The sequence below is a fragment of the Rhinolophus ferrumequinum genome, chromosome 13 (assembly GCF_004115265.2).
Source record: "Rhinolophus ferrumequinum isolate MPI-CBG mRhiFer1 chromosome 13, mRhiFer1_v1.p, whole genome shotgun sequence".
NCBI classification, from domain to species: Eukaryota; Metazoa; Chordata; class Mammalia; order Chiroptera; family Rhinolophidae; genus Rhinolophus; species Rhinolophus ferrumequinum.
In genome coordinates, this window is record NC_046296.1 from 53,995,914 (window position 1) to 54,011,521 (window position 15,608).

At 47.6% G+C, this 15,608-nt stretch overlaps 1 protein-coding gene across 3 annotated transcripts in view; it reads left to right on the forward strand.

The window, feature by feature from the left end:
• Nucleotides 1–15,608, forward strand: part of OTOF (otoferlin) — an 84,846-nt gene that overhangs the window by 39,359 nt on the left and 29,879 nt on the right. The window contains exons 6-10 of one of the 3 annotated variants that reach the window (XM_033125365.1): nt 750–794; nt 7,457–7,530; nt 8,963–9,089; nt 9,561–9,615; nt 15,091–15,222. In XM_033125365.1, coding sequence (XP_032981256.1) covers nt 750–794; nt 7,457–7,530; nt 8,963–9,089; nt 9,561–9,615; nt 15,091–15,222 — 433 coding nt within the window. Of the gene's footprint in view, nt 1–749; nt 795–6,566; nt 6,703–7,456; nt 7,531–8,962; nt 9,090–9,560; nt 9,616–15,090; nt 15,223–15,608 lie in introns of those variants that run through there. The other 2 variants (XM_033125364.1, XM_033125366.1) reach the window with 2 other exon arrangements.

Genomic DNA, 15,608 nt, shown 5'->3' on the forward strand with positions numbered 1-15,608 from the left:
TGTTGGAACATGGAGTCATGTCTACCTGGGCAAGGTCTGTGCCAGGACAGAGTGTGAGGAGAGAAAAAAATTGCTGATTGTTATTCGCTCTCTTTTCTTCATCCTCATTGCCACAGTAGCGGGGAAACACTGAGAGAATGTCCTAGAAGGGTTTTCTGAAAGCCTCCCTGAAGAGGGAGAGGATCTTACCCTACTCTAAGCCCTGGAGTAGTAGCTCGGTTACTTTGGCACACCCAGAACCTCCCTGACCCACCTTTCTTCTCAGAGGCCCTGAGAGTGGGAGGTCCCCACTCCGTTGGAGGGGATCAAGGAAGAACGTGGGGAGGAGTATGGTAGCCCACGCCTGGACAATGGCCAGCTCATCTAACCTTGTATTCCTTGAGGCACCTGTAACCCACATTTGGAAATCAGCAGACCCTGGCCTGGGTATGGAGGAGATTAACTGGTGCCCTGAGGCCTACTCTCTCAGCAGGGCTCTCGGTTCTCCTGGGCTTGGGGTTGAGCCAGTGGCCATCCAGCCCCACTCCTGTGAGCCTCTCCCCAAGAATCGGACCATAGCCCCACTTCACTCTCCCAGGCCTATTGGGTCCCCGTCCTGCAGGCTTAGACACGCTGAAGTGAGAGGCAGTGGGATGAGGGATTCCTGGGAGCGGGGGGTCAGCAGGGCCAGGGGTTAAGTCTGCAAGTGTCTCTGTTCCACAACCTCTCACACACGTCCCCTTGTCTCCTCATTTCTTCTCCCTACTCAGCAAAGGCAGAGAGAAGACCAAGGGAGGCAGAGATGACGAGCACAAGTAGGTGTCCCAGGCCAGGGCAGAGCCCGTGGGGCTCAAGGAGTCCACACCACAGGGTGCGGATGTTGGGATGGCCCATCTCAGAGGGCTTAGGTGTGGGCTGTCCTGCTGAAGCCAGCACCAGGGGATGGCAGAGGATGGGAGGTCTCTCCATCTGGCCATGGGGTGAGGGACAGGGAGGTGTTAGGGTGGGAGCGGGCAGGTGGCCAGGCCTTCTCGTTTCCACTCCTTCTTCCCTCTTTCAGTGTCTTGATTCCTCCTCCACTTCCCTGTTCAGCTCCCCACCCTTTTGCATCAGGCCCTTTGGGGTCCCTGTGAGGGAAGGTGTGACTAAAGTTAAAGGAGTAGGGGAGGCCCAAGAAGCCAATGACTGCCTCTCCCCACAGAGTCAAGGCAGGGCTGGGAAGATGGACATGCAGCCATGGAGGCCCAAGGAGGACAAACTCTGGGCACAAGTGGCCGAAGGGGTGTAGCTGGAGCAGGAAGCCCCAGAAAGCTCAGGAAAGGGGACCACTTTCTGGTAGTCCTCACCATTTCCATTCCCCCAAAGGCTTCCTGGGGGAGGGAGAGAACAGGCGCTGTCCCCCAAAGGCTTCGCTGGGAGGGGAGAAGAGGAAGAGACTTCAGATGACATGAGTGGCCACAAGGGGGTAGGAAAGGCTGAAGTTCCCAGGGGTTGATGTAGGTCTCACATCAGAAACCCTTGTCATCTCAAGGATGCTCTAGCATCACAGGGAATTCACAGGGCACTGGTAGTCAGGGCTGACCATGCTGCAGAGGGCCTCTCGTCCAACATCCTTTCTTACGGATGACAAATCTGAGTCCCAGAGAAGGAAAGCAACTTGCTCCAGAACAGGGGCACAGCTGGGACGAAAACACAGGGATTTAACTTATGACCAGAGTCTACACTTGACCCGGGTAGTTTAGAGCACTTGATTGTACTCTAAATTTAACTTAATTCTCCAAACACACCAGTGAGAGCTGAAAAGCCAGGAATATGGTCTTTGTTTTCCAGGTAGGGAAACTGAAGCCCCAAGATGTTAAGAGATTTGCCCAAAACTGTGATCCCAATAACTTAAAAATTAGTTGACGTGAGGATGGGGACAGCAGGGTTATGTTTAAAGGGGTCTGAGTGGTCAGCACTGGTGTGGGCTTGGGGTGTCTTCTTGCATTAAAAACCCCAGGGACTTGCTTTCACAAAAGCATATCAAGTTCCAACTCTCACATGTTACACACAAGTAAAAGCCTGACAAGGAGGCAACAGCACTGTGTGGGGAGAGCTCAGGCCCAGAGACCCAAAGGGTCAGGAATTTACCCTGGTCCGAGCAAGGGAGGAAGCCTCAGGTATAGCATGTGCCAGGTTTGGACAGGGAGCCAGTGAGCCAAATCCAAGGGGGTATGTGAGATGATGGCACGTACTGAGCTGGGGGTTCCTCTTAGGGAGAGGGTTCAAAGGGTTGGGCTTATACATGGACACTTAATTGTAAAAGGCCTGTATGAGACACAAACGACCTGTGCATCACCCAGGCTCCCTGTCTGAAAGCTGTGATGCTCTCTAAGACCCTTCTTAACTTCCAGCAACCCAGTGTGTCTCGGGCCAGACCCCCTGGGATTGAGACAGTCCTGATCTCTTGCCAGGCCCCAACTGGACTAAGAGGTGTCTCACAGTGTGAGCACACAGTGGGTCCACAGTAAGTGTTGGTTCCCTAGCACTACTCCATCCTAATCTCTTGCAATCTCCAATTAACATATGAAATACAGTAAACTGGCATTTATTATTCTAATTTTAATGTGTAGAGCATTAGGACAATTGAAAATGAGATTTTTGAGACGAGATTAAACCAGCCAAAACTCTTTAGCCTGGAGAAGAAAAAGTGTGTGAATTGGTTTTAAATCTCTGAAAGGTTATTGTGTAGCAAAGCTGGTTAGTTTCTTTCTCCACGGATGACGAATAAGTGGAAATACGTGTTAAGTTGCAATAGAAAAATTTAAGAATAGAGCCATGAAGGAACTCTTGCTCCTGTGTATACATTAGATTCTGGGATCGGCTGCTTTGGGGAGATGGGAGATCTGTTTCCATGATGTTGTTTGCTTGAGTCTTGGAAGAGGTTGGGCCACTGAGGAGAGCTGAGGAGCCAACTACCCTGGCAAACGAGGGGATAAGTACACAAGGCCTCCCCACCACCGCCAGCCTGCTGGGATGGCAAGGGCACATGTGCAAACAAGCTAATTTGGAGACAGTCTCTTGTATGAAATGTTAACCTGTCCTGCCCAGATATAGGAAGATATTAGAAGCTAACTGAAATTCAACACACGTTGAAAGATGACTGTAAAGGCTATAATTATTACATTACCTATAATTGGGGCATGGAAAATAAGAGAAAAACCCATCAAGGAGCACTTGGAGAACATTTCCCCAAGTTTTGAAAATTAAACAATGCAGAGAAGATCCCCAGACTCTGTTTCTATTAGGCAGAAGTTTGATTCTCCTCATAATCTGAGGTCTGAGCTAATAATGAGCCCAGACAGTTCCATTGAAGGCAGTCATAGGGCAGAAGCCCTGGGCAGCCATGGCCAGCTATTCATTTTCAGTCACACCCCTCTAACTCATAAACTCCAGAATAATACAGAGACCAAACTAGTGAGATCCAGCTCACTACATTTAGTTTGGCCAGTGTTCCCAGAAACCATCAGATTCATAAATGCAAAAAGAGTTCACAGTGAATGAACTAGCTTAAAATCTTTTCTCTAGAGAGAAATCGCAGTCTAAACTGTAGGTGCATAGCGTTTTGACTTTGATGAGTGCAGGCGTGGGGAAGCCCAAACGTGACCATAAATCCTCAGAGGCTCCTAGAAGCCCACTTCCCCTGGCCCTTGCTTCTCCTGTTTTCTTGCAGTCATGAATAAGGAGCCACTTGGTTGCAAAATAGTTTTTCAATGAGCTGATTATTAGCTTGTTTTCTTTGTCTGTTTCTCACCACATTATATCTTTAGTAATTGGAGAATCCAACTAGACCAAATGCAGCAGTTTATTAAAAAAAAAAAAAAAAAGCAAAACAAGAATAAGAAAAAGACAAACCAGCACACCAGTAACCTAATCAATGAATTACATTTTTTTAAAAAATCTAAGTCTTGAATGCATGTGGATAATCTTCAAATTTCCCTGAGTAAGTTAACATTTATTTCAAAAATAACCTTTACCCTTTGCCAAGAGAAGCAGGCATGCTGCTTTCCGGGAACGGGTGCAGAAAAGGCTTTTTCTATAGTGAATTTCTGATATGCATCGATCAGAAAATGACAAAGGGCAGTGAGAGCCGATGATATCATGATCTTCTGACCACAGTTCAGATGAATTGAAGACCAAGTCTAGGGGAAGCAAACAGAGGCACAGAGCCTCTAGTAAGAATTCTGGAAGTTACATTCACCCTGCGCATTCTGCATGTGTCATAAAGGGATAAGTCAGCACTGCAAGGTATTCCCAGGCACACAGGACTACCCCAGTGAACCTGTCCACTTGAGATGGTTAAAATGACACAGGGTCTGGGGAGAGGGGTTTCTCCTTTGTATTGTTTCAGGGTATGATAGAGACTGGTTGGATAAATATAGTTTATTTATCAATCTTTGCTTCCAAATAGGCTTGTTTTAAGGAATAAAGTGACTTTTGAATTCAAAGGCTATAACTGCCCAAGGAAAGCCCAGGAGCTTTTCTACCTTATTTCACTGAAAATAAAACCTAGCTGGACAATTGGCTATAATGCGTCTTTTGAAGTAAAAATTAATATAAGACCCAGTATTATATTATATTATATTGTATTGTATTGTATTGTATTGTACTGTATTGTATTGTACTGTATTATATTGTATTATATTATATTATATCGTATCGTATTGTATAGTATCGTATCATATCATATTATATATTAAAGGCCCAGTCTTATGTTATAGTAAAATAAGACCGGATCTTATATTAATTTTTGCTCCAAAAGACGCATGAGAGCTGATTGTCTGGCTAGGTCTTATTTTCGGGGAAACACGGTACTTAGGTGAGTCCTCGGGACCATCGTCAGAAAGCCATGATTCTCTGCTACCTGTACCTCTGGGCCTCAGGCTTCAGGGCCAGATCCCCTTCAGTATGATGAGCAGTCTGCTTCTCCTGCAGGGCCTGCTTCCAACTGGACATATTGCTTTGACCTACCATCTCAGCGCACTTTCCAGGGTGGCATTAGGGCAGGGGCAGGGATGGGATGGAGAGCTGTGTGGCAGGATCAGGCTGTATGTGATGCCATCATGACCGTCACACATGGAGTAGGGTTGGCACAGCTCAGGAATGGCCAAAAAGTGATTGTACAAAGTCAAGCATGGGACTCTCCAGCGAAGTCCTAGGTAATCCAGGAGAGCGGTGAGGCTGGGAGGAAAGGAATCCTAACACTGAGACAGGAAGTGGTCTGAGGGCCCACACTAGACACGCTTCCTGTTGCAGGGGTCAGCGTGCAGCTGGCACCCCTATCTTTAAGTCCACAAGGCCGGAAGGAAACCACTGGATGGTTCTGTGTAAACCAGGCAGGATGGTCCCTTTCTCACCCTCACACAATTGTTTCTAATGGGTTCATTGATCTGTGCAATGTTATGTCACTGGTCAATTAATATTTATAGCAGTCTCTTCCAAAAATGTGTTGATGCTTAAATGATTTTTGAATGAGACTCTTCCCTAAACACAGGCAAGGTCCGTGGGACTCTTCACAGATGACATCACCCTCTGCCAATTGTGCAGGCCCAGGCCTGTGCCTACACCGAGCAGTGCAGGTCCTGGAGACTTTTTGCCAAAGTTCCAAGTGGGTGATGGGATTCACACTCACAGAGAAGTACAACGCCATCGAGGAGGCAGTGGAAATACTGCTAGCCTCAGAGACGGGAGCTTTGGGCTTCAATCCCAGCTCTCTGCGCCTTAGGCTTCTCATGAGTTGAATGAGGAGAAGCATATGTCCCTCCCAGAATGACTATGAAAATGAAATGAGCAAATATCTGGAAAGCTTTTGGCCCAGAGTAGTTGCTCAAGAAAGGTTATATAATTTCTTGTTAGGTATTTTATATTTATATCGGATATAGCCCCTTATTAGAAGGGAAAAACGCCTAAAAAATAATTCCAAAGGCATTCCTTTTCTTTTTTTAGAGCACCTTTCTTTCGCCTCCTCCCATAATTACGTCCCAGACAACACAATGCTGCAGAGTGCAGACAGATCAGTGTCACCCAGCCTCCTTTCACCCACCTCATGCCTTTTTAGGAAATCATGAACATGCCAGTGCTTCCTAAACTGTGAACTGGTGCCACATGAAAAGGGTGGTTCCTGGTTGCTCTCTTGTTAGGATGCAGACACACCCCTCCATGTCTTGCCTGGCATATGAAGAGTAAAGAAAAGGGCCACGGATAGGATAGGGCCAGGCTTGGAGGGATGATATTGGCTCCCCAATCCCAAGAGGAGAGGCCATCTGTACAAGGACAGAAAGGTTTCTCCCAACTTCCCAAGAACAGGAGGTCTTGGGAACCATAGTCAAGCCTCCACAGGGAAATTCATGATCCAAAGACGGGTAGTCTCTGCTGTAGCCGAGCTCAGGGTTAGAGCCTGCACCTCTGGGCCTACAAGATGACAGGGCCACACCCAGGAGGAGGGACAATGGGAAGTGGAGGGAGTCAGGTATCCAGCTAATACAATTTTAATGCGGTAATGGAATACTGCACTTTACCCCCTGCTGGTCCTACTCCTGGTCCCTCCTGACACCAGGGATTACAGGCTCAGCGGCGGGGACATCACTGAAGGGACAGGGAGGACCCCTACCCCCTTCCCTCAGCCCCTCTGACTGCAGGGTCTTTCACCTGAGGGCACAAGGCCACACCAAGCCAGAAGAAGAGGTAGGAACTATGGAGTCTGCCATATGTTCCTGGGGGCTGGTGGAAGGGGGGATTCTACAGGAAGAGGGGACAGGCAGAAGGGCCTTTTTAAAGCCAGGACCAAAGATAGATGGGAAAGAGCCTGTCCCGTCCTTTTCAGTGAGGACCAAGGAGAATCCCAGGGCACAGAGAGGTTAGCAAAGCCAGGGCATGCTTTGAGCACCAGGGCTGAAAACTGAGCACCTGGTTTCAACCACATCTCCTAGCTGCTCCTCGGCCTCTGCCCCTCTGAGTCCTGTTCCTGACCCTCTGTTCTGATGCTTTGTCTCCGGTGGCTGGCTTTCCTTTCACCCAGCTGAGGTGGGGTGCCAGGGACAGAGAGAAGGAGCTTGGGGGCCCTGGCAAAGCTTAGAGCTCTAAGGCTGGACTGTGGGGTACTGAGATCAGCCCAGGTCCCTGAGGGGCTCCAGTTCAAACAGTTCTTTCCAGCAGAAAGCCACTTTCTCTGGTCGCTGGGGTCCCGACCTGCTCCGCTGTGATGGGAAGACATGGGGAGGGAGAAAGTGGTGGGGTTCCTCTGCCCTAATTCCCTCTCATGGGTCCCCGTTTGGGAAATTTGGCCCCCATGCTATCTCGGGACCAGTAGCTGAAGGGTTAGGGTTTGGATCTCCCTTTCCCTTATGTGTTCTGTCCGGTTTTGCTCTTTTGTATTTGTGTGTCTTCCTCCTTGCGTCCATCTCCCTCCACCTGCTCATTCTGGCGGCCCCCCTCACAGAGCCGGGAGGAGTGTGTTTTCCGCCATGAAACTCGGCAGGAACCGGTTCCACAAGGAGGATCACCAAAGACAAGGTACGAACGCTTGCCCCTGCCCGTCGTCCAGTCCCACCCTTGAGGTGTTCCCGGGCTACCTCTGCACCTGACAATGACGAAACCCCACCCCTCCGGCGGCAGCGCCCCAACAGGCTCTCCTACGATTGGATGGCGGAGCCACCTGAAAGGAGCCTGGCCTCCCATTGGCTGGCAGAGAAGCCGGGTCATGGCAATGGTCCTTAAGAAGGGGACGTTCGGAGAGCTGCGGTGGAACCCGCATCTCAGCTGGTCTAGAGCAGAGCAGATCCCCCAGCCCAGCGGGCCTGTTTACGAAAGGCTCCTTCTGCCCTCTTTGTTCCCATTCTGTTTCCTCCATAGAGAAGCTTAGCGATTTTTAATTAGAAAAGGGAATAACAAAACCGAAAACTGCTCGATTCTTCACTTCTGGGGGAAAACCTGAGTCGTGAGAATACTTGCCCAGTAGCAGGACTGACTGTCCCGCCTTTTCCCCAGGCCTTCTCACCGGGCTGCAGGGAAGGCCCAGGGTGGTGGTGGAGTGCAGTATGTGCCATGGGGGGCTGGAGTGGCCTGTGGCACGGTCCCTCTGGGCTGTGGAGGGGGTAAGACAGTTGTTTAGGAGGAGTCAGAGAGGACAGAAAGAAGAAAGGAGAGAAACGGAGTGGACAAAGGAGATGTATGTAACTTTCTGGCCCGGGTCTAGCTGATCACATGCCCACTCTCAGGGCTCTTAGCTGCCCTCCCCAGTATCCACTGTATGGCCAGTGGCCCTAGAAACTCTGTCTCTCCCTCTTGCCCCCATGCCAATTCCAGCTGTGCCCCTCTCTTTCTGAGATTGGAGAGGGTACAGCTGTTGGCTGAGGCCCAAACCCACTATCTTTGAGTGGCTTCTCAGAATCATTATTTCTTCATCTCCTGGATTAATATGCATCAGTACAGTGTTAGGTTCTGAATTCCACCAGCTATTTTACATGGATATGTTTCTTCTTAAGTTTCAGTTTCCCCATCTGTGACAGAAGAATAGTGCCTGTCTTGGCAGATTGTGGCCCTGAGGACTAGAGATACGTGTATAAACTGTCCAGCATCGTGCCTGGCACATAGTAGCTACTCAATAAATGGTAGCTATTGTTTCAAGAGGTACATAAGTATGCATTCTTTATTTCTTACCTTCTTCCATGAAGGATATTCAGTGCTTAAGTAAGTATTTGTACAATAAAACAGTTACATTTAATTAAAATTTTAAAAGCAAGACCAGATATAATTAAAATCAATTCAAATAAAAAATCAAGATTAGGTAGGAAACACTATGGATACACAGGGCATAATATTCTTAGCAGATGCTACCAGGTAAACATTGAATTTAACTGTTAGCTTCCTGGATGTCAAAGAAAAGGGTAAACACAGTCGCTATCCCGCTGTCCAGCCCACCTAGTCAGCGTTTCTTCCTCCCCAGATGAACCAGCCGTGCTGGAGATGGAGGACCTTGATCGCCTGGGCATCCGGCTTGCAGAGGGGCTGGATCCCGACTCTGTGTCTTTAGCCTCTGTCACAGCTCTCACCACCAATGTCTCCAACAAGCGGTGAGTGGGCACCGATCTCTCCCACCCCATCAGGCAGGACTCAGCTTGCCATATCTGGAATGTGGGTGGGGAAGAATCAGGGCCCATGGACAGCTTCTTCTTAACCCTGTTCCCTTCGGCTTTTCCTGGATGTCTTTCTCACCTCTCTCTGCAAACGGAGAGCGCAGCAGTTGCAGGCCCCTTTCTAAGTCGCTGAACACCTCCAGGCCCAGGGAAATCCCAGAGCGACTCACCCCATATTTGAACCTGTTGATCCAATGTCTGTTTTTCTTTACTTCTGCCATTGGTTAGTCCTCTCTGCTGGGGCCTCTGAGAACAATGAATCCGCATTCTATTTGGCAGTCCTGGAGGGTTTGAAGATCACAATTCTGTCCTTCCTCCCTTCTCCAAAGTCTAACCATTGTCATGCCCTCCTCCTCCCCTGCAAGCAATCTCCTGACACCAGGCCTGACAATACATTCTTCTCCTCAGGTCCAAGCCAGACATTAAGATGGAGCCAAGTGCCGGGCGGCCCATGGATTACCAGGTAGGTGGGCAACTAGACGCTCACGCCTTTCAGACTCTGCTCTAGTGGGGGAGGAGGGAAGCGCTCTGGCCAGATGTGCATTATAGACTCTGTGGAGGAACGTATCTGGGTTCGTAGAGTACCGCAAGCTGAATATAAGTTCCCAAAGAAGTGTCATCAGCAGAGAGGTACAAACCCAAAGTGGAGCTTGAGAACTCTACTTCTGCTGGTCAAAGCCTTCCCAGGATTTTTTGTCCAACATTGGACATCATAAAGTAAGAGGGACCTAGAAAAACCAAGAACCTAAGAAAACCAAGAAGATACCAAAGAGCACCCACTCTTCCCACCCCCTGCAAAAAAAAAAAAAAAATCCAACAGTTAAAATAAGAGCCTCTGAAGAAAGATTTTTTTGGTGTATGTTTTTAAATGATTGTTTTGTATTATTTTAATGCTAGAAGTAATGTCAATCCTGATTGTCTATAAATAGTGAGAGTGTGGGTGGTTTTTTCTTCTTCTCTATATTTTCTGAAATTTTTTTTGTTTGTGTGTTTCTAAAATTGAAGACAAAATGGCTGCGATAGGGAGAGATTTGCAGCTATAGGATTGTCAATGTGACCCCAGTGCCAGCTGGATGGGTCATGAGTATGGACTGGTCAGTGCTGGGACGGTCCCATACAGGGTAACTGAGCCCCAGTGCAGCCCTTCCAGCCTAGGACCTGATCCTCAGCTTTGCAGGCCACACCCTCAATTTTGTTTCTTCTCCCCAAATTGATCAGAGCCTGAGAGACTGAGTGACACTAACACAACTCATAATAGACTAATGTACACCCCAGAAGCACCTAGTACCTATTTATAAACTGGAAACAGGAAGGACCCAGAGACCATCCGATGCTCTAGGCCCTTCCTTGGGGGCTAATGAGACCCAGCTATAGGTCAGAAGACTACTGGTCATTCCTTCAGGGTGAGCCCCCCTTCTAGGTTAGAGCTTTTCTTTTATGCCCATTTCCCAGGCCCCATGCATACCACCGTCTTCTTTAAAGACAGCCCCACCTCACCTCACTCAGGTGATAATATAATGGACTAGACACCACCTTTTTTTTGTATCAGGTACATCTGGTCATGTTTTCTCAGGACATACCTTGTCTTCTCAGGTGCTTGGAAAATAACCCCAGGCAGTTTCAAGTGTCCCTGCCCCTGTAGTTTTAGACAACCGCAAGCCACTGGGCTCCTTGAAGATTTGAGAATGTTACCCCCTCACTTCTCTGCCAAAACCCAAGCACAGACTGTCCTTAGACTTCTGAGGGCATTTCCAGGGGACTGGGCTCAGGGCTTTGCTCCTCTAGTGCTGAGAACAGGAAAATTCCAAAGAACAAAGACCTCAAGAGTCAGATATCATTCCCTCTACAAAGTCACCAGCCTACTGGGTAAGGACACGTAGAAAATGAAGTCGTCGTTGTTGCTGTTAATGAAACTGCTCTTTTTTGAAGATTTACTATGTGCCAGACTCTATGCTAGGCTAGGAGCTGTGTTTTCCATTTAGTTAATGTCATTCCTACAATCCTCCAAATATAGGTATTACTACATTTCATAGGTGAGAAACTGAGACCCAAGGCAGATAAGGAGCTTGCCCAGGTCACAGTTATTCAAAGCTGGAAGCAGGGCTCAAACCCAAGGTTGTCTGACCGGAGCAGTCAGAGCGACTAATTTCTCTCTAATTAATCCTTGTAGACAGTTGTTCCCACTGGTCCCTGTTCATCTTTAGCTTACTACCTACTGCTTGTTTTCCAAAGCTCTTTCAAACTGCTTCCTGCCAGAGACTTTTCTTAAGTATAGGAGACATTCTCCCTCCAAAGACTTTGTAAACAAAACAGTTATATTTAATTTGGTAACATGGTATTTCCTGACAGGTTCATTCACATCTCAACTTGAAAGTGTTAACACACTTTGAGAGAGCTATGAAAATGCAAATGTGGAATTATTCTTGCTTCCAATAAATACAACATATAAAGCAAGAAAGCCTAGCAGAAAGAACTTTACTTTCTTGGAGAACTTGGCTTTATTGAGTTAGAAAGACCTCAAAAAGGGCACCCACTTGGTAAGAAGAGACAGACTTAGCTGAACTCAGGTCCAGGAAGGATCTCGAGGGCTCAGAATGGTGAAAAGAGCGTGGCGTACCCATTCCCCTTGTTTCTTCTGTTTAGAATGTGTGTACTGTGCAAACCCTTTCCTGATTATTGGCATCTCAAAAGCAAGAAGTCACAGTCTCCTCCCCTGAATATGCAGATTACCCATCAGAGTGAGCAAAGCTGACACTTGGCAGAGATGTTCTTGGTGGGTCATGGAGTCTTACATCTGTTTCCTACTCTCTCTCTTGATGGCACCAAGACCTAATACGTTTTCACCTCCAAACATCTCTCCAGTTTTCGCCTTCGTGTCATCTTCCTGGTATTGACCCGAAACCCCCAGCCTCAACTGCAATATTGCACTCACTTCCTATCTGGTCCCTCCCCCCATCACCCTCAGATTGCCTCCTCCCCTTCATCCTCTGCGATCTTCTCAAAATGCAGATCTGGTCATGTTACATCTCTGCCATCAGGAGATGAGGAAAGGTAAAGGATGTTACAGAAGAGCAGTGCTAAAGGGCCTACCACCTCTCATCTCCAGCTCCCAGCTGACGTCCTTGCAGCACGATCAGATCACTCGCAAACGCGTCACAAAGCACCATGACTCTTGGCTTCTCCCAGGACAGAGGTATAGATTACATTCAGCATCTTCCTTGTGATGGCTTTCATGAAGCCGCCTGGGGACTACATCCCTTATCTTGGAAGGAAAGGATGGAATAGTCAATTACCAAAAGAGTCACCCTGGTCAGCTGCTCAGTTGGTCCCTTTATAGCTCTATTTTACTTCTTCATCTTTCATCCTGGAAAAATCAAGTTGTCTGTTGATGATTGGAGAATAGCAGGGAAGCATGGCCAATCCCCTCCCTCAAATTTTTTTTTTTTAATTTCAAGTCCAAGTGATACATTTCCCTTCCATAGAGACCCAGGTGGGGGCAGGGGCAGCAGGAATGGCATTTCACCTCGGCCACCAACACCATGCCTCAATCTTGCAAGCTCAGGATTCCTCTGGTGGGTGGGGCACTGAGCCAACAAAAGCACCATCTGGAGCCTCTCTTCCCCCCTTTGCTCCATTCAACCTTCTGCCCTCCTCCCCTTTCTACCTCCGACCTCTTGTGTGTTAGAGCTTCCAACCAGGCTTGGCCTCCATTGCTAGCTCTGCTCAGTGGAAGAGGGTAGACATTCTGGGTCCTGAAAAAGCATAGAGGGCAAACATCATGGCCGGGCCTGTTTGAAAAACATAAAAATCAACCAACTGCTCACACTGGGAAAGTTACTCTGCTGATGGCATATCTTACTATGCCACAACTGTGTCTACTTCCCACTCTTGAGTTACAGAACGTTGTTTTTTTTTTAATGGAGTGGAGAGTTGGGGTTAGTTGTGGGGGGAAAACGATGAGACGTTAGAAATATATATTTGGCATAAAAAGTTTCAAAGAGGTTAAAACTCTATAAACTACTAGGCAAAGAATATTCTGGAAGAACTTCTAGTGTCTATGTACTCTCTTCACAGTAAACACTCAGAGCTAAGTAACTTAGCTCTAAGTTATTTTAACGCCCTGAAAAAATGGTGACGATTGAACTTCTTCAGAGTTCCAGATTCCAAGCTCCATTCCCTTTGATACTTCAATTTTCAAATAAAAATGCTTGCTTTCATAGTTCAAGTGTTCAATTAGTAAACGTTCAGTTTCCATTTCTATATACTTCCCTGGCAATGTTCTCGTTGGCATCAGAGTTTCTATTTTTCTTAACATCTTTAGTTTTGATGTGTGGATTTTTCTTGGCCTTTAGAATATTTATGTCTTTGATAGAGGCAGTGGATGATAATTTTCATGGTTATTCCTTTTTATGAAAATGGAAAACAATTCTCTTGAGTAAAATCATATTTAGAAGTTGCATCAAAGCATAGCAATTAAAATACCAAATCTCCAAGATAAGAAGCAAGAAAGGCAACCCGCACAGTTTTGTTAGAAGAATGTGCTGAGGTAAATGCTAATTTTAGCCTAGCGAAGGCTATTTTGTTAAAATGCAAGTTCAAGAGAGTCGACTAAAACAATCGTAAGCCTCATATATGACCCTACCTACTTGGGAAACCAACCACTTAACTGAAGGTACATTCTATTGGAGAAACCATTTATAACAATAGCTCACATTTTCTAAAGCTTTCTACTGTTTCTGAAGCACTTTGATGCTCATTATCTCATTTAACCCTCACACAACTTAATGGATAAGTGGAATCTCTACTTCTAGCTGAGAAAATTGAGGCTCAGTGAGCCTACATGCTGTCACACCTGGTAATATATCAGGTCTGGGGCTCAGTGCCTGTCCAGCAGCCCCAAGTCTGTGCCTCTATTTTGCCCCTAATGGGGACTGACACCTCCAAACCCCAAACAAGAGCTGATGGTTTACAATGAGGGTTCAGGGGAAGTATACATGCGCACACGCACACACATCTCTCTCATATATACACACACACACATATATATATATGTATATTTCCTTTTCTAGCTTAAAAGCTGTGAACCAATAATTATTCATTGTAAGCTCCATAAGGGGAAGGAGTTTGTTTCATTGATTGTTCATGGCCCCTAGTAGGTTTCCAGTAAATATTTGTTGAAGAAACGAACTGAGAAAGGGCTTCCCAGTACAGAGGTCAGATTCTGGGGAGCTGGATGCCACTGAAAAGACAGAATGCGTGCCACAGACAAGTGTCAAGGCAGAAAAGGTGGCTCAGGTGGGCGCCAAAGCCTCACTGGGCATTCAAACAAAGAAATTAAGCTAAGAGGGGAAAACCAGGAATGTGGAAAGGGGGCCAAATTCCAGAAACACAAAAAGATAGCAAGGCTTTCAGGCTTAAAATGAGAAATGCTGGAGCAGGAAATTCAATGCATGTGAATGGATACATAGAAATCTTAATTCTTGAGTACGTGAAACCTGGGAGGTGGGTTTGCAGCCTTCCATGAGGTAGAGACTTTTATTCTGGAAAGAACTAGAGCACTGGAAATCACCTGGGAGCTTTAAAAACACTGCTGCTCTCCCTTACCCCCATCTATTCCCTCCCCATCCAGATTGAATCCAGTTGGTCTGGAGTGTGGCTGGGCATCAGGGATTTTAACCACTGCCCTTCCCCCAGTAATTCTAGTGCATATCCTTGCAGATTGTCCAGCCCATGCTCCACCTTTATATATGCGAACAGTAAGGCTTAGCAGGGAAATAGGGTAGCATCACCCACAGATTAGAGGCAGTGCTCAGAATGGAACCCAACTCCAGTGCTGGCTCCCTGCACCCTCCAGCCCACTGCCCGGGCCTGATTCTGGCAAGACCAGCTCCAGGGCTCACATGGCTTTCCCTCTGGCCTCTCTCTCTCCTACCTGCAGGTCAGCATCACAGTGATTGAAGCTCGGCAGTTGGTGGGCTTGAACATGGACCCTGTGGTGTGCGTGGAGGTGGGCGATGACAAGAAGTACACATCCATGAAGGAGTCCACTAACTGCCCCTATTATAATGAGGTCAGTCCCCAGGACCCCCGGTGGGAAAAGGGACCTCCAAACATACGGCAGGAGGCTGGGCCATAGCCCCACCCAGGCCCACAGGAGCAGCTGGGAGTCAAGGGTCACAACGGGCTACTATTGGGTGACCTTGGCCCACCCTGTTACAACCCCCAGCACACTGCTGTGCAATGCCACATCCTCTGAACCCCAAGTCTAGATCCCAGCCTGACACTGGTCAGGGGACCCTACCCCAGGCACCACTGTGAGGCTCTCAGCAGTGTGTCAGGGACCCGCATGCCCCGAAAAGCCTGGGCCCAGCTGTTTCTCAGGCCAGAACCCTGGGGCAGTGTCATCTCAATCCAGCCCCACCCATGGTGGCATTGACACATTTTGAGCACTTGCTA